Source organism: Dryobates pubescens, chromosome 18 (assembly GCF_014839835.1).
Source record: "Dryobates pubescens isolate bDryPub1 chromosome 18, bDryPub1.pri, whole genome shotgun sequence".
NCBI lineage: Eukaryota > Metazoa > Chordata > Aves > Piciformes > Picidae > Dryobates > Dryobates pubescens.
Genome location: NC_071629.1, coordinates 16,190,408 through 16,207,885, shown reverse-complemented (window position 1 = coordinate 16,207,885; position 17,478 = coordinate 16,190,408). Strand labels below are relative to the sequence as shown.

The following is a 17,478-nucleotide window of genomic DNA, read 5'->3' as shown; positions in this document are numbered from 1 at the left end:
AAGAAGAGTGTGGCCAGCAGGTTGAAGAAGGATCTCCTTCCCCTCTCCTCTGCCCTAGTGAGCCTACACCTGGAGTATCAGATCCAGTTCTGGTCTCCCCAGTTCCAGAGAGACAGAGGCCAGAGTAGGCTATAGAGATGCTGAGGGGCCTGGAACATCTCTGTGAGGAGCAAAGGCTGAGAGCCCTGGGGCTGCTCAGCCTGGAGAAGAGTAGCCTGAGAGGGGATCTGATCAGTGCTCAGCAAGAGCTAAAGCTGGAGGGCAAGAGCATGGGGCCAGGCTCCTCTCAGTGGTACCCAGTGACAGGACAAGGGGCAATGGGCACAAACTGGAACCCAGGAGGTTCCATCTGAACAGGAGAAACTTGTTTGGTGTGAGGGTGCTGGAGGCCTGGAGCAGGCTGCCCAGAGAGGCTGTGGAGTCTTCTCTGGAAGCTCTTGTCTGGAGAGCTTCCAAACCCAGCTGGCCATTGTGATCCTGGGCAAGCTGCTGTGAGTGCCCCTATTCTGGCAGGGGGGTTGGACTGGATGAGGTCCCTTCCAACCCTTACCACTCTGTTTCAGTGCTGTACCCTTGAAACCATCTCAGGCTGCCCTTTGCCTGGGGGTTAACAAAGGAAGAAGATGGCACTGGGGGAGCTGCTGTCATGTCCCACCCAGCCTCCACAGCACCAGGCTAGAGGAAGTTTTTTTATTGAAGTAGAGAATTTGCCTCCAAGCAGCCATAAAAGTCCCCAGACAAACCCAAAACGTTTGTCACAGGGAGGTCACCACATGTCACTGCTGTGCCACACATCCAGGGGGACAGCCACCTCCAAACCCTACTGCATCTCCTCCTCCCTCCGTGCTCGGTAGTCCTTCACGCTGCTCTGCAAAGAAAAGCAAAGGCCAAACATTACCAGTGCTGTGTCTGAGTGACCATCCCGCTGCCACCACCCTGGTCTGTGCTGTGACCTTGCTGCCCAGTGCCTGGCAAGGGCTGAGAAGCTCTGACAGAGCCCCAGGTGCATCCAGGAGTGGCTGGGTTAGAGTCGGTCCAAGGGCAAGGACAGCAGGGTGTGACACAGGGCAGGCAGAGAACAGCTCAATACGTCCTGTCAGGTTCTTCACAGCCAAAACACCTTCAGCAGGTCTTGGCTCATTCCTCTCCCCCTCTGAGACCAAGAGGGGAAAGACACCTGAGGTCTTCTTGAGGGTCTTACCTCAAAAGTGTTGAGGACGTGTTGGCAAACACCCAGCAGGTCGGTCAGCCCTTTGCGGAATGGCTCGACGGCAGGAAGGGCTCCTTCAGGGAGGAAAAGGAGTCACTGAAATGGGAGGTGGCTTCCAGGTAGCCCTGTCCCCGACATGTGGTTGTTACCAGCATGCCCTAGGGCAGTCCCTGTGATGGGGAGAAGCTCTGCTAGGAGGCAGGTGGCCCACAGACTTCCACAGCAGGCAGAGAGCTGAGCTCAGCGTGGTGGCGCAGGAAGGGCAGAGACCTCCCCTGCAGCCCAGCCCACAGGGAAGGAGTTCCCCTGGCAAGGCAAACACCTTGACCACCAGGGGTTTGTAGGAAGCCAGCACCAACTAGATGCTTCCTTCCAGGAAGTGACTTCTACAGATCTGATGCTCAGAGCAACAGCCCCATGATGGAGGGACAGAGCAGCAGCCCTCCTCCAGCAGCAGCCAAAGCTGTGGAGCTCGGCAGGACATGGGTGAAGGGCAGGTGGCTGAGCTGGAGGGGTTGATGAACTGGTGAGTGAGTGCCTGCAAGAGGCTCAGAGTTGTCCATGCTCTCTACTACCAAGGAACAAAGTCCTCTTTGGATGGACTGATGAGAGGTTTGACAGCTTCAAGTCACAGCCTGATGCTCAAAGCTGCAAGATAGTGGAGAAGGAGAGGAGGAAGCAAAGGTTGGATGGAGCCTTGGGCAGCCTGCTGTAGTTAACATGTCCCTGACCATAGAATCAATAAGGTTGGAAAAGACCTCAAAGATCATCAAGTCCAACCTGTCACCCAACACCTCATGACTACTAAACCATGGCACCAAGTGCCACATCCAATCCCTTCTTGAACACCTCCAGGGATGGGGACTCCACCACCTCCCTGGGCAGCACATCCCAATGGCCAACAACTCTCTCTGGGAAGAACTTTCTCCTCACCTCCAGCCTAAACCTCCCCTGGTGCAGCTTGAGCATAACAGAGAAGCTGGAACCAGATGATCATTCTGGTTCCTCCCAACCCAAGCCATTCTGTGACTCTACAACCTCACTGCAGCTAGATGTCAGCACACTTCAGCTCTGCTCTCCAGTCTCTGTGCTGCTTGAGGGGCAGGTGGAGCACCCAGCAGCTCTGGCAGTTGAGGGAGGTGCAGATCTACCCTACCCCAGCACCAGTTTGATGCCTGATTCCAGCCAACCCAGGTGTCTGGGGGAAGGCAAGGCTCTGGGCTCCTCAGGCCACAAGCCAATAGCTGGGAAGAAGAGGCGCTGCAGCATAATGATAGAATGGTTTGGGTTGGAAGGAACCACAAAGGTCATCTAGACCAACCCTCCTGCCATGGGCAGGGACATCTTCAACTAGACCAGCTTGCTCCAGGCCCCACCCAACCTGGCTTGGAACACTTCCAGGCCTGGAGCCTTCACAACTTCTCTGGGCAGCCCATTCCAGTGCCTCACTAGCCTGGTGGCTCAGAGCAGCCTCTGCAGCTGAGGAACAGGATGCAGCAGCTGAGGAACAGCATGCAGAGCAGAAGGAGAAACCTGCTTCTCTTTATCTCAAGGAGTCCCACCTCGGGTCTGGATCCTGAAGTTGATCTTGCTTTCAGAGGGGTGTGTGATGCAGTAGCCACAGAACTCCACATCAGGGCTGCAAGAGGGGAGAGAGGAGAAGACAGCAGTGAAAGCCAGGCCAGCTCACAGCAAAGCTCTACAGAAGCTCAGGCCACCCTAGCCCTGCTCAGGATGTTCCTCAAATGACTGAGCATCCTCTGGGAGAGGTACACTGAAGGGATACCTCCCTGTGTTACCTCATTGACAACCCCCCAGCTACCTCTGAGCTCAGGCTCAGCTGGAGCTTTACAGGGTAAAGGACAGCACTGGCACAACCATAGGCAGCACCCTGGCACCACCACTGGTCTAGTGGTAGGCCTGCAGAGGTCAAAGAGGGGATTCTGGGTGCTGGAAACCTCAGTAGACACAAACCTGACAGATTTCTGCTAGATCATTAACTCCCAGCATCACAGTATCACTGGAAAAGACCTTTACAGTCATTGAGGCCAACCATTAATTAACCCAACACTGACAAGTCACAGGTTGTGGAACCCCTGAATCCCAGCAGGGTGGGGGTTGGAAGGGATCTCTGGAGATCATCCAAGGCCAACTCCCTGCTCAAGCAGGGTCACCCACAGCAGCTTGCTCAGGATCACAATGGCCAGGGGGGGTTGGAAGCTCCCCAGAGAAGGCAGGAAGGTAGTCACTGCCCCTGGAGGTGTTCAAGAAACATGAGGACCCAGGACACGACTTAGTGGGCATGGTGGTGTTTGGTTGAGGGTTGGGCTCAAGGACCTTGAAGGTCTCTTGCAAGCCCAACAATTCTATGGTACTATGGGAAGGCCAGAGCTGGAGGCAGAGGTTCCCTGGGTGAAACCAGGCCCCACAGAGGCTCCTCTTACTTCTTCATGACCATGTAGCGGAGGGAGTTGCCAAGCGTGTGGTCCTCATCGTGCAGCACGAAGGTGACACAGTTCCCATCTGTCCCATCTGCCTGCACCTGCCACAGGTGAGGAGAGAAGAGAGATTCTGGGAGGGCAGCAACACCAGAGCCTCACCACAGTAACTGGGGAAGCAGAGCTTGTTGCCCCAGGGGAGGTGTAGGTTAGACATGAGGAACAATTTCTTCCCCCTGAGGGTTGTCCAGGCTGCCCAGGGCAGTGGTGGAGTTCCCATCCCTGGAGGGGTTTCAAAGCTGTGGAGATGTGGTGCTGAGGGACATGGTTTAGTGGTGGCCTGACAGTTAGGGGTTGGAATTGATCATGGAATAGTTTAGGCTGTAAGATCATCAGCCATGAGAAGCCTGAGGTCATAAGAAGTGTTGATGCTTCTCAGCAAGCCACTGCCTCCACCAGGGAGATGCTGCAGCCCCTTCAGCATATTGGCAGCTTCCACCACACTCCAGTAGTTCCCCTTCTCTCCTGAGCTGGGGAACCCAGAACTGGACCCACAACTCCAGCTGTGGCCTCACCAGAGCAGAGGCAGGAGAACCTTGACCTGCTGGCCACCCCAGGAGACCACTGACCTTCTTGGCCACAAGGCCACACCTGCTCCTCACCAGGCCTCTTCTCCAGACTCTTCAGCAGCTTCTTTGCCCTTCTCTGAACCTGATCCAGCCAGAAGGTCTCCCCTCAGCCTCCTTTCCTCCAGGCTGAACAATTCCATTGTCATTGTCCCTCAGCTGCTCCACACCACATCTGTTCTCCAGACCCTTCCCCAGCTTCATTGCCCTTCTCTGGGCCCACTTCTGTCCCTCAGTGTCCTTCTTGGAGTGAGGAGCCCACAACTGAACCCAGGATTCAAGGTATGGCCTCACCAGTGCCCAGTCCAGGGAGACAATCCCTGCCCTGGTCCTGCTGGCCACAGCAGGATGCTGGTGGCCTTCCTGGCCACCTGAGCACACTGCTGGCTCATGTTCAGCTGTCTGTCCACCAACACCCCCAGGTCCTTCTCCACAGAGCTGCTTTGCAGCAGCTCACCCCTCAGCTGTGCTGGTGCAGGGGGTTGTTCCCAGCTGTCCCGGTGCTCAGCCGACAGAGCCTGCAGCCCTATCAGCCTGACCTGCAGTGCCATCTAGTGCCTTTTGCACTGGATCCTCTCAGAGGGCTCCAGCAGCCTGGAACGGGGGCAGGAGCCAGAGGAGCCAGGCTGCTGCCGGGGTCTGCAGCTCCAGGCAAAGCCACCCCAACCCTGATGCTGCAGTGCTGAGCAATTAATCTTTAAACTAAAAGTCTTATTTTAGGAAAACCTTAGTCCTGTCTTGTTTTAAAATCCTTTAGTCCTGCCCTTCAGCTCCTTCTGTTCCCTGCAGGACAACCTCAAACAGGTCAACTTGAAGAACCCCAGCTCAAAAGTGATTTTTAACTCTGTCCCTCCTATTTCAGGTTCTTTCCCCAGTTTCTTTCTCCCTCTGCTGTTCACTGACACTGTAACAGAGCAGTTGCCCCATGCCAGGGGAAAACAATGCTGGGCAGGGCTGTGTGGGTCCCTGAGGGGTAGAGAAGGACCTGGGGGTGCTGGTTGACAGACAGCTGAACATGAGCCAGCAGTGTGCTCAGGTGGCCAAGAAGGCCAACAGCATCCTGGCCTCGATCAGCAGTGGGGTGGCCAGCAGGACCAGGGCAGGGGTTGTCTCCCTGGACTGGGCACTGGTGAGGCCACACCTCAAATCCTGGGGTCAGGTTTGGGCCCCTCAGTCTAAGAAGGGCATTGAGGGGCCGGATCGGGTTCAGAGAAGGGCAAAGAAGCCGGTGAAGAGTCTGGAGAAGAGGCCTGGTGAGGAGCAGCCGAGGGACCTGTGGCTGTTGGGGGTTAGTTTGGACATGAGGAACAATTTCTTTCCCTTGAGGGTTGTCCAGGCCTGTCCCTGGCTGCAGAGGGCAGTGGTGGAGTGCCCATCGCTGGCGGGGTCTGCAAGCCGTGGCGAGGCGGTGCTGAGGGCCACGGTTTAGTGATGATTTATCCGGACACCACCAGCGCAGCGCCCCCTCGGCGAGCCCATGCTGAGGTGGCTCCGCCGCTCAGCCAGGCCGCAGCGGGAGCGGGGAGGTCCCGGTTTCAGCAGGGGTTTATGTCCTGCCGGCGGCGCGGAGCCCGCCTCGACCCGCCCCCCGCAGCCAGGGCCGCGCTCAGGCACTCACCATCTCCAGCGCCGCTTTCCTCTCGGCCTCCTCCGCCATGGCGGCCGGACCACACTTCCCGGCATGCAGCGCGGAGCCGGCCCGCGCCCCGCGCAGCGCTGCGGCCCCGCCGAGGTCCCGGCAGGCCGTGCGCGGCCGGAAGCGCGTCACGGCGGCCCGGTTCCGGGGCCGGGGGGGGGCCGGTTACAGAGAGCGGCGGGCGGAGCGCGGCTCCCTCCTGCCGCGGCGGCAGGTGAGCGGTGGTGAGGCCCCGGGCCGGGCTCTGCAGTAAGGCCGGGCCCTCGGGGGAGCTGCTTCCGCCGCTCACAGCGAGCGTTCTGTCTCCCGTGCCCCCGGGGCCGGCAGGCCGCAGAAGGGCTGGGGCGGACTGGTCCTCAAGGCCGGGAGCTGTTGTGGTGGGAGGAGGCCGGCGGGGGTGGGCTCCCCTTGCGGCCGGGTCCGTGCCGCTGGCGGTCGGAGGCCTCGGTCGGCATCAGCCTGGCGTGGAGCGGCGGCAGGCGTGGGGTTGGCTTTGGGAAGGTGGGAGCGGGATGCTGGAGGACGTCGGAGAAGGGACCGTGGGCGCGGGGCTGTTGCTGCGTCGTGTTGCTGGTGTCACTGGGAGCATCGGCTTCAGTGGGTCTGATGGTCCAGGTAATGATAACAAAGGACAGGGATGCTGCAGGCGAGAGTGGTTCGGGGTGCGTGCCAGCTTCGGAGAGCTGCCTCTTCACAGCTGCCCTGCTCTGATTGTTTACTCCCTTTCTAAAACATCCGACAGCAGTAGTGTGGCCAGCAAGACCAGGCCAGGGATTGTCCCTCTGGACTGGGCACTGGGGAGGCCACACCTCGAATCCTGGATTCAGTTTTGGGCTCCTCACTCCAAGGACATTGAGGGGCAGAAGCTGGCCCAGAGAAGGGCAATGAAGCTGGGGAAGGGTTTGGAGAACAGATGTGGTGAGGAGCAGCAGAGGTTCAGCCTGGAGGCTGAGGGGAGATCTTCTGGCTCTCTACGCTTCCTGAAAGGAGGTTGGAGCCAGGTGGGGTTGGTCTCTTCTCCTAAGGAACATGGGGCAGGACAGGAGGAAATGACCTCTAGTTGTGCCAGGGGAGGTTTAGTTTGGACATGAGGAACAATTTCTTCCCCTTGAGGGTTGTCCAGGCCTGGTCCAGGCTGCCCAGGAGTCCCCATCCCTGGAGGGCTTTCAAAGATGTGGTGCTGAGGGACATGGTTTAGTGGCACCTGGCAGTGCTGGGTTCATGGTTGGGCTTGATGATCCTAAAGATCTCTCCCAACATCAATGACTCTGTGATTCCATGATCTGTTACCCTCCAGAGAAGGTGCTGGGCCTGTAAGAGAAATTGGACCCATCTCTAGCAATTTGTCTCCATGCAGAGGTCCCTGGTGGCAGCCATGCAGGCAGAGAGGAAGCACGGATGTCACCTTTCTCCTTGCTTGCAGTGAGCAAATAAATCACTGGGCTGAAGGTTGGAAGCTCCTTTAGAGCAATAACAACTTGCAGATGCCAAGGAAGGGTTAAAGAGAGTCCTGGGCTGCTTTCTGCTGAGGTCACCACACTCAGACCATCCTCTTATTGCAGGCAGGCAGATTGCAGCTTGCAGAGTTGCAACATCTGCAGTTGTTTGGTGTTTCAAGGCAGCAGGAATGGCATGCCCCTTGCTTTCTGTAAAGAGGGCTGCTGGAAGGACCAGCACAAGCCTCTTCCAGTGCTTGCTGAGGCTGTGAATGTTCTGGTCCATAAGAAGAGCTGCTCTGTCCCCTTCAGCTGGTGAGGGCAGAACTGCTGGTAGAGGGTGGGCACAGGCTGCTGGTTTCACTTCTTGCCCCACCTGCCCTCTCATTGTTCATTCTAGGGCTTTAGTGAGGTCAGAGCAACAAGCAGGTTGGTTTGTCTCACTTGAAAAGGATAAAGAAAGCCTCTGGTGTGAGGAGGATGTGGAAGGGGAAGTGAGAGAAGCTTTCTGATGGTGGCATCCTGTCGAGGCACTGAATGAGCTTTGCCTCCTGCCAGTTTTAAGGGCTGAGAGGTTCCCAACCCAGCTGGGCAGGCTGCTGTGGGTGACCCTGCTTGAGCAGTGGGGTTGGAGTGGGTGATCTCCAACCTCCACCACGCTGGGATTTGGTGCTGCATGAGCTCTTCAGGGCACATCTGCCCAGTGCCTGGCAGGGCTGACCCCTGGGGCAGAAGAGCTCAAGAGGTGGCTTCGGTTGGTGCCGGACGAGTGGAAGGTCTGGCTGGGCCCTGTGGCCTTCAGATCCTGAAGCTGCACCACCAGTTCCCTGCTGTGGTAGCTGTCTCTAGAGAGGTCTCCAAGCTACTTGGTTGCATGGAAATGGGTGTGTGTGATGTCTCCAGCCACAAGGCAGGGCAGGAGATGCCAGGGCAGTCGAGTGTTGAGTGAAAGATGAGATTGGGGGGGTTTGGGGGGTCAAAAGGCTACTAGAGTCCTTCCTAAGCAGAAAAGAGGCTTATGGACAAGCAGCTGTCAAAGCTGTGAGCTGATGTGTGGTTTCACATGGGAAATCTTGGCTCTGTCAGTAGATGAGTGTCATGATACTTGAGCTGATTACATCTGTCCCTTCAAATGACAGCAGGCTTCTTTGCCCAACCCTGGGGGCTTCATCAGATCAAACTTCTGGCCCTCAAACACTTGCTTGCTGCAGCCTGTCGGGTTTGATACAGATGGGAGGGTGCTGGTTTGCAGAGATGGGGGGTTGCTGAGGATGGTGAGCCTGCCAAGGTGCTGGCTGGCTTTGAGAAGTGCAGATCAGGTCCTTCTACAGAAGGCTTGGGACTTAAAATGTCTCCAGACCATTAAAAGAGGACATTTGGTGTGACTCTGGGCCAGTGGCAGCTTTTCTCCTTCATTTGCTAGCAATCAGAGTCAAAGCCTCATCCTGCAGTCATGTGTTGGGGCTGGTGGGCTTGGTCTGTGTAACGAGCTGCTGTTTGCAGAGCTCCCAGACCAGTCACTTCCTTTCTGAGCTGGAGCTTGCTGGTCACAGGCAGATGTTTCAATAACAAGCAAGGGTGTTGGGGGGAAAGCCTTCAGAGGTCAGCTGAGGAGCAGCCCAAAAATGTGCTGCTGGCTAGAAACATGGGTGGGAACCAGGAAGGATTCCTTGTGGGGTCACTGGAGGAGGAGGGCGTGGAGGTGCCCCAAGGAAAACCTTCTTCTGGAGGTCGCTGTGGGCTCGGTGTGGTTCTGAGGAGAACATGGAAGGGGAAGTGAGAGAAGCTTTCTGGTGATGACATCCTGAATGAGCTGCTGTTGGGCTGAGGGCAGGCTGCTGGGGTGGTGCTGCTGTGCTCTGCCAGGGAGCACAGCTCTGATGGTGGCTGTTTCTCTCCCCAGGTGGTGTGCAGCCATGGCTATCCTCTTCGCCGTGGTGGCCAGGGGCACGACCATCCTCGCCAAGCATGCCTGGTGTGGGGGAAACTTCCTGGAGGTGACAGAGCAGATCCTGGCCAAAATCCCATCTGAGAACAACAAACTCACCTATTCCCATGGCAAGTGAGTCAAGGGTCCTCCTCTGGCTTGGGGGGGGAGCCTGCAGCAGGCACAGACTCATGGTGGGATGGTCAGGGGGCAGGTGGAAGGGACACTCGGCTCAACAAGGCCTTTTTCCACCCCAAATTTGGCAGCATAAGCAGGATCTGAGCTCAGCTCAGGCAGTGAGCTGGTACAGAGTCAGGATCTGAGCTCAGCTCAGGCAGTGAGCTGGTACAGAGTCAGGATCTGAGCTCAGCTCAGGCAGTGAGCTGGTACAGAGTCAGGATTTCTGTTTTCTCACAACTCCCAAAGTGAGCTGGAAGGTGCTCAGCTGTGGCTATCAATCTGCTGGAGTCTTTGTGCCATCCCAGACTGGTTTGGGTGAAGGGACCACAAAGATGTCCCACAAAGTTACTGTTCAGCATGGAATGCTCTGGAGGAGCTGAGGCCAGTGATTCTGCACCATGGAGGTGGCCTCTAACCCAGTGTAGCTTACAAGAATGGAGACACCTCAGCAGGGAGGGCTGAGATGTGTTGGCATCTCTCAGAGGTTCTGTAGAGTAACTGGAACCTGCTCCTCTACTTCTCCAGCCCTTGAAGGCCCTGAGAAGTCTTCTAGAAGTTTAGTGCCAGCTCCATATGACCTTCTCATTTCTTTCTCTCTTCTCTGCAGCTACCTGTTCCATTACATCTGCCAGGACAGGATCATTTACCTCTGCATCACAGATGATGTAAGTGCTTTGCTTACAGCTGCTCCACAGTCACCATTCTTGCATGGTTTGGCTTTTTTATGTCAAAGAAAACCAATAGCTGGTGGAGATCTGAGGTATCTGAGGTGCCTTTTACCCCTTTGGGACCTACTGCTTGTGTTCTCCTTCAGCTTTAAAGGCTAAACCTGGAACTCAAATATTAACCTCAAAGTTTTGAGGTTGAGTTCTTGCTTTCACCTAAACCTGGAACTCAAATGCCTGTGAATAGTTGGCTTTGAGGTTAAGTCCTTGGTTTCAACTCATTATTTTTTCTCTCATGGAAACCCCAGTGCAGCAGAACCTGGCTGCAGAGGCAGGACTTGAGTTGTGTAACTCCCTTCTGGCTGTGTTGAAGCACAAACTTCTCCCTGACTGGAAGAAGTTGCCAGACACAGAGCTGGAGCTGTGGATAGCCCAGTAAGGTCCAGTGCCAACCAGTGTCCAGGAAGCTGAGGCTGAAAGCTGGCTGCTGCTCAAAGCCCAGCAGTTAAATCCCATCATGTCACAGCACTGTTCCTGTGCAGAGCTGATAGCTGTAGCTCCTCAACACCTGGCTGGGTGCCCTGTACAGAGTACAGAATTAATCAGGTTGGAAAAGACCTTTGGGATCATCAAGTCCAACAAGCCCTTGAGGAGAGGCTGAGGGAGCTGGGGTTGCTTAGCCTGGAGAAGAGGAGGCTCAGGGGACACCTTCTTGCTCTCTACAACTACCTGAAGGGAGGTTGTAGCCAGGAGGAGGTTGGTCTCATCTCCCAGGCAAGCAGCACCAGAACAAGAGGACACAGTCTCAAGCTGTGCCAGGGGAAGTTTAGACTGGAGGTGAGGAAGAAGTTCTTCATGGAGAGAGAGATTGCCCATTGGGATGTGCTGCCCAGGGAGGTGGTGGAGTCACCATCACTGGAGGTGTTTACAAGGAGACTTGATAGGGTGCTTGGTGCCATGGTTTAGTTGATTAGATGATGCTGGGTGATAGGTTGGACTTGATGATCTCAAAGGTCTCTTCCAACTGATTACTTCTCCTATTCTATTCTATTCTATCCTAATCACCCAACATCATCTAATGAACTGGACACCATTCCTGAGCTGGCACAGCTCTGGATGTCTTCTGCTGTCTTCCTTCCAGGACTTTGAACGCTCCAGAGCCTTCAACTTCCTGAATGAAATCAAGAAGAGGTTTCAGACCACCTACGGCTCGAGAGCACAGACAGCCCTCCCCTATGCCATGAACAGCGAGTTCTCCAGTGTCTTGGCTGCACAGCTGGTGAGATCTGCTTCTCCCCACGGGTTCTCCTTGTGCCTTCTCACTGTGCTGAGTCTGGGTGTGAAGCCCAGGGAGTGGGGGCTCTCCTGACAGCCAGCCTGCAGCTGGGTCACCTCGCTGTGGGTTGGGGCTAGCAGTGCTAACTGTTTGTAGTGGGTGGGTGTGCTGGAGGTTAGACCTTCATGGTCATGCTGGAAGTCACAGAACTACAGGCTTGGAGGGGTTGGGAGGGACCTTCTGGAGATCATCCAGTCCAACCCCTCTGCTCAAGCAGGGGCACCCACAGCATCTTGTCCAGGATCACAATGGCCAGCTGGGGTTGGAAGCTCTCCAGAGAAGGAGACTCCACAACCTCTCTGGGCAGCCTGCTCCAGGGATGGTGAAGGTGAGGAGAAGAGTTTAACTAGTGTGAGGCTGAGGGTGAATCCAGTCAACCCAGTGGTCAGCTTTGCTAGCATGCCAGTTCTACACCTTCTGAAGAAAGAAACTCTGAGGAGAAGCTTCCAAGGTGCTGCTGCATTCAGAGAATCATGAGATGAGGATGTGGATGCTGTTGGTGTTGGACCTCTTGCTTCCCATTTGTCAGGAATGGATGAAAATCAAACACTGGAAAGAGAATTGGGGGGTTAAGTAGCTGTGTGGGTGGTCATGAAGTAGAGAAGCTGTGCTTTAGTCCTGGCCTCTGCTGTCAGTCTCCTCAGATGGCCTCTTACCAAAACAGAGATGCTTCCAGAAGGTCCTGAGGCTTCAGAAGCTGCAGGTTTAGAGGAAAGGAGCTGCTTTTTCTTGTCTGGAGGAGCTGAAGTACAACAGAGGAGGTCCTTGTTTTCATCAACTCTTTGTCTGTTACAGAAATACCACTCAGAGAGCAAAGGCCCTGACCAGGTGGCAGAGACACAAGCCCAGATTGATGAACTCAAAGGCATCATGGTTCGGAACATAGGTACTGGGCTTCCCTTGGTGCCACACCTGGCCTGTGGGGTGGGACACCATTGTCTGGCTATGGCTGACAGGCTGGGAAGTGCTTGTCATGGCCATCAGGGAATGGTGTGTCAATCCACCCCCCTGCAGTCAGCAGGGACATCTGCAACTAGAGCAGGTTGCTCAGAGCCCCAAACAGCCTGACCTGCAGTGGTGCCAGGCATGGGGCATCTCCCACCTCTCTGGGCAGCCCGGGCCAGGCTCTCACTACCCCAGTGTCAAACATTTCTTTTCCCCAGTCTGAATCTCCCTCTTTGAGTTCAAACCATCACCCCTTGTCCTGTCACAACAGGCCCTGCTTAGAAGTCTGTCCCCAGCTTTCTGATTGACCCCTTGAAGTTTTGTAAGGCCACCAGAAGGTCTCTCTGGAGCCTTCTTGTCCCGAGGCTGAGCAAGCCCAACTCTCTCAGCTTGGCCTCCTGGCAGAGGGCTTCCAGCCCTCCCATCATTGTTGTGGCTTCTGGCCCTGCTCCAACAGCCCCATGTCTCTGCTGTGCTGAGGACTCCAGAGCTGGCCCCAGCACTGCAGGTGGGGTCTCAGCAGAGAGGAGCATAGGGGCAGGATCCCCTCCCTCCACCTGCTGCCCAGGCTGCTGGGGATCAGGGGTGGCTCCTGTCCAGCTTCTCACCCACTCAGTATCTAAAAGGCCACTGCCAGGAGCTCCTGCCTTGCAGCTGGGTTGGGTATGGGAAGCCCTCCTTTGGCACTGAGGTTCTACCTACACACGTGGGGGGGTTGTGTCTTTCTGCAGACCTCGTGGCCCAGAGAGGAGAGAAGCTGGAGCTGCTGATCGATAAAACAGAGAACCTGGTGGATTCGGTAGGTCTAGGGGACAGCCTGGAAATGGAGCCACAGGCAGCTGTGATCTGTCTGCTCCTCATCTCCTGCCCCCAAGCAGGAGGAAACCCCCTCTTTATCTGGAGTTAGTGGTTCTGGAGGAGATAACTCCCTGGTTTGGGGTTAGTGGGGAGGTAGAGGCTGGGGAGGAGCCATGCTGAGCTCCTGGGGCTGCAGCAGGCTCAGAGAGGAATTGGATGTTGTGCTTTCTCTTCTAGTCAGTCACTTTCAAAACCACCAGCAGGAACCTTGCCAGAGCCATGTGTATGAAGAACCTCAAGCTTACCATCGTCATCATCATTGTATCCATTGTAAGTATGGAGCACAGCAACCTTGGGCTCTCAACTCAGGCTGCTGCTGTGGTCAGACCCGGGTGTGCTCAGCACTGAAACCAGAGTCCTGTGGGAGGGCAGCTTCTCTTGTTGAGGCAAGAGGAAAAGCTTGTTACAAAGTTCTGTCTGGCTTCAGAGTGACTGTCATGAGCCTTGCCACCTCCACCAGAAGAGAAGTTTCATGGCTGCCCTCTCTCTCAGGGCTTTGTAGGCCTCAGTCCTGTTGGTATCTCATTACTTAACCCTGGAGAAGCTATTTTTTTTTGACCAGGCTGTGGTAGAATCTAACAGTGCTAACATGAGGGTGCTGAAGGGTAGTTGTGGGTTAGATATGTGAGGTCCTCTGTCACCACCAGATCCTCCTTCATGTTCTCCTGGAGAACAGCTCTCATTCTCATAGACTTAGGGAGTGGTTTGGGTTGGAAGGGACTTTCAAGATCATCCAGTTCCAACCCCCCTGCCATGGGCAGGGACACCTCCCACTAGACCAGGCTGCTGAAGGCCTCATCCAACCTTGAACACCTCCAGGGAGGGGCATCCATGACCTCCCTGGGCAACCTGTTCCAGTGTGTCCCTACCCTCACTGCAAAGAGTTTCTCATGTTGGAGGAAGAGCTGCTGGCACCAAGTCTTGTGTGTGAGACACTCACTGTTTGGGGTTTGATAACCTGGTGGTTCCATGCTTGTGTCTGCAGCTGGCTGCTGCTGGAAGCTCATTCTCTACTGAGGTGACTCCTTTTGCTTTCTGCAGGTCATCATCTACATCATCCTGTCAGCTGCCTGTGGTGGGCTTGCTTGGCCAAGCTGTGTGTAGAAGTAACTGGAGGCAGCTGGTGCTGGTCGCTTGGAGAAGAGAATCCCAGGAGTGTGAAGAAGCAACCTACAGAATAACTCTTAATCTTTTCACTACTGACACCTTCTCATCCTTTCATCCCTCCAGGACTTCAGACTTTTTTTGCCTTATCACCCCCACCAGGCCCAGCTGGTGGCTGCTTCCCTGCAGCTGTAACCTCAAGGATGGGCTGGGTTCAAATTACTTGAAGGGATTTTTGTTGTTTCTTTTTCCCTTGTCCCATCTCCAACCTTCTCAGCTGGATCCATCCAGGAGGAGGTCCTCTGATCCATCTGGAGGGTTAGGTGCATGCTCCTCGGGGCGGCTTTGCACTTCCACCTGAGCGCGCAAGCGGAGAAGAGTTCTGCTGGCAGATGTCCTGCTGCCTGTGAGGTTGGTGGTGGAGGGTGGTGCAGAGGGCTTGAGCCAAGCTGACAGTGATGGCTGGAAATGAATTCCCACTTACTCCAAGTGTTGGAGATCCAGGTCCTCCCCATGACTGGCCTCACGTGCTTCTGTGGCACATCAGTGGGTTGCGGTTGCAAGTGGAACGACGCTGGTAGTATGGAGGAGAACAGCCTGGCTTAGTGCACTGTAAGAGGAAGATGCTGCCCCTGTAGGAGACTTCTCTCTTCCTGGGGGTCCTTCTGGAGGAGTTGGGTCCCCTCAGTGTTTTGAAGTGGCTGCTCTTCATCCTCACTTTTTCCTCATCTCCAAGCCCCTTAATTTGTGGCTCAGTGGAATCAGCCCATGAGATGGTTATGTAGAGTCAAGGTTGCAGTGCTGAATCTACTTTCTCACCTGTCCTTTTTCCTCTTCCTCCTCCCCCTCTTCTTCTGGGGGTGGACTAAAATGGATACTAATGATCTCACTTGCTAAGGTGACACTGGGGGCCAATCTATGTGCCTGGCTTGAGGAGGTGGCAGGGGTCTGCTGCTTGTGCTGCTCTGAAGGTGGGCGTGGCAAAGGAGAGAAGGGGCAGAGGGGTGGAGTCGGTGGATGATCATCTTGCAGGCTGAAGAAAGGCTCCGCCAGAGGGGGCAGCAAGACAGAAAAACCAAACCCGAGGCTAATAACCAAATGTGGGAGCAGGGATGGTGGTGAGGTGCTGCTGGCAGAGGACGGGTCCTGCTTTGCCTGCTGCTGGAGGCCGTGGACACCACTTGTGTCTCAGGTCTCTCCTGGCTGTGATTGTCCTGTACCCCTCAGGTTTCTTTCCAAGAGGAGAAACACAAACAAGGGAAATCTCACCAAGCAGCAGATGGTCCACAAAGCAAGCTGCAGCTTGGTGGCCCAGGGAGGTGGCTTCTAACAGTGGGTAGAAGCTGATGAGGTGAGGGGAGGGGAAGCTCAGTTTGGTGACTGACCTCCAATGCGTGGTTGTTGCCAGCACAGCACAGGCAGGACGAGGACATGAGCCTGCTGCTCCCTCCCATAGGTTACACCATCCCTGGAGCTCTCCAGAGGGAGCTGGATCAGGTTTCTAAGAGAATTGCTCGGTGGAGTTGTCTCTCTTAGGCTGGAGTTTAAGTAAGGGCTGTCAGATCATGCTAGGCAGCAAGTGTGGGTGGGTCTGGTGGTCGCCAGCCTCTGTTTCTCTCTGTGATCATTGAATGTACAGCTCAGAGCAGGGTCTGCTCCCGCTGAGCTCCTGCAGCCCCCCAAGGCCAGTGTAGGATGGTGCATGTTGTAGGGATTGCTGATGTTCCTGTGGTCCTTCCTGTCATCTGTTGTCTTCTGTACAAAGACCTTTTTAAAGACAAGGCTTCCTTTCCTTTTGAAGGACGCACTGAGGCGGTGGTGTACAAAGATTTGATTTCAATAAAATGATTGTACAGAGCCTGAGCTGCTGGGCCTTGCACAGCTGGGAGAGGACCTGGGGCTGGGGGGCAGCAGTGGCTGGAGAGGAGCCAGGGGGTGCCCAGGGGCCCTGGATCAGCAAGGGTGTGGTCAGCAGAAGGGCAGGGAGTGTCCCAACCCTTAACCCAGCACTGCCAGGTCACCACTAAACTGTGGCCCTCAGCACCATCTCTACTGCTTTGAAACCCCTCCAGGGCTGGGGACTCCCCCACTGCCTTGCACAGCCTGGGCCAGGCCTTGACAAACCTCGGCAAGAAATTGTTCCTCATGTCCAAACTAAACCTCCCCTGGAGCAATTTGAGGCTGTTTCATCCAGTCCTATCACACCAACCCCCATCGGGCTCAAACATCCTCTCAGGGAGGTGTAGAGAGCCAGAAGCTCTCCCCTCAGCCTCCTTTTCTTTAGGCTGAACACTTCCCTGTCCCTCAGCTGTTCCTCACCAGCCCTGTTTTCCAGACCCATCAACAGCTTCTTTGCCCTTCTCTGGACCTGCTCCAGTCCCTCAGTGTCCCTCTTGGAGAGTGAGTGGCCCAAAACCAAACCCAGGTTTCAAGGTGTGCCCTCACCAGTGCCCAGTCCAGGGGAGCAATCCCTGCCTCGGTCCGTGGTGACAGACCGCGGTCAGCCCTGTGGTGGCATCACCGCTAGGTGGCGTCACTGCTCAGGAACAGAGGTGAATGATCCATGCCATGGTTTGGCTTGGAAGGGACCTGCAAAATCATCCCGTTCCAACCCCTCTGCCATGGGCAGCGACACCTCCCACTACAGCAGGCTGCTCAAGGCCTCATCCCACCTGGCCTTGAACAGCTCCAGGGAGGAGGCATCCACAACCTCCCTGGGCAACTTGCTCCAGGGTCTCACCTCCCTCCCTGTAGGGATCTAAACCAGCAACTCATGATCACTTGGTCCTTTGTCTCCTTCCTCCCGCCACCTTCTCAGCTGTGGAGCATCCTGCAGTGTCCTTCCTGCATGTGTTTCCTTACTGTCTTCTCTTCAGGGAGCTCTCTTAGAGAAGCCATGGCCTGAGTGTTGTGAATTCACTTTATCCCACCTCACTCTCATCACCAAGGTGAGTAAAGGTAAATACAAAGGGATTCAAAGGTAGACTCAGAGGGGATTCATGGCAAAATCTGTACTTGCCCCCTAAGGACCTTCCTCTGGAGCCCTGCAGTGCAGAAGGGGACCTCAGTGGGGCTGGACCTGTTGTGAGATGCCTGCTTGCTGGCCCAGAACCACAG

The 17,478-nt window shown here is 55.5% G+C and overlaps 2 protein-coding genes across 2 annotated transcripts; one reads left to right on the top strand and one right to left on the bottom strand.

The window, feature by feature from the left end:
• Positions 1-1,090: 1,090 nt before the first annotated feature.
• Positions 1,091-5,981, bottom strand: LOC104297960 (DNA-directed RNA polymerases I and III subunit RPAC2). The gene is made up of 4 exons (XM_054169594.1): positions 5,893-5,981; positions 3,655-3,752; positions 2,773-2,849; positions 1,091-1,284 (listed from the first exon to the last, which is right to left on the bottom strand). Exons 1-4 carry the CDS (start codon positions 5,929-5,931, stop codon positions 1,106-1,108), a joined length of 393 nt encoding a protein of 130 aa, XP_054025569.1. The 5' UTR covers positions 5,932-5,981; the 3' UTR covers positions 1,091-1,105.
• A 52-nt stretch (positions 5,982-6,033) lies between these two features.
• VAMP7 (vesicle associated membrane protein 7) lies at positions 6,034-15,597 on the top strand. The gene is made up of 8 exons (XM_054169674.1): positions 6,034-6,124; positions 9,250-9,408; positions 10,061-10,118; positions 11,260-11,397; positions 12,250-12,340; positions 13,131-13,198; positions 13,435-13,527; positions 14,299-15,597. Exons 2-8 carry the CDS (start codon positions 9,263-9,265, stop codon positions 14,359-14,361), a joined length of 657 nt encoding a protein of 218 aa, XP_054025649.1. The 5' UTR covers positions 6,034-6,124; positions 9,250-9,262; the 3' UTR covers positions 14,362-15,597.
• The last annotated feature ends 1,881 nt before the right edge of the window (positions 15,598-17,478 follow it).

Bases quoted from the DNA above. Each gene is read 5' to 3' on its own strand.
- LOC104297960 (XM_054169594.1), bottom strand. From the start codon at position 5,931: ATGGCGGAGGAGGCCGAGAGGAAAGCGGCGCTGGAGATG. The intron at 2,850-3,654 runs GTAAGAGGAGCC...CCCCTCTTGCAG, and splicing joins CGCTACATGGTCATGAAGAA to CCCTGATGTGGAGTTCTGTG. The intron at 1,285-2,772 runs GTGGGACTCCTT...TCCTCCCTGAAG, and splicing joins CTTCAGGATCCAGACCCGAG to GAGCCCTTCCTGCCGTCGAG.
- VAMP7 (XM_054169674.1), top strand. From the start codon at position 9,263: ATGGCTATCCTCTTCGCCGTGGTGGCCAGGGGCACGACCATCCTCGCC. The intron at 9,409-10,060 runs GTGAGTCAAGGG...TCTTCTCTGCAG, and splicing joins CTCACCTATTCCCATGGCAA to CTACCTGTTCCATTACATCT. The intron at 11,398-12,249 runs GTGAGATCTGCT...TGTCTGTTACAG, and splicing joins GTGTCTTGGCTGCACAGCTG to AAATACCACTCAGAGAGCAA.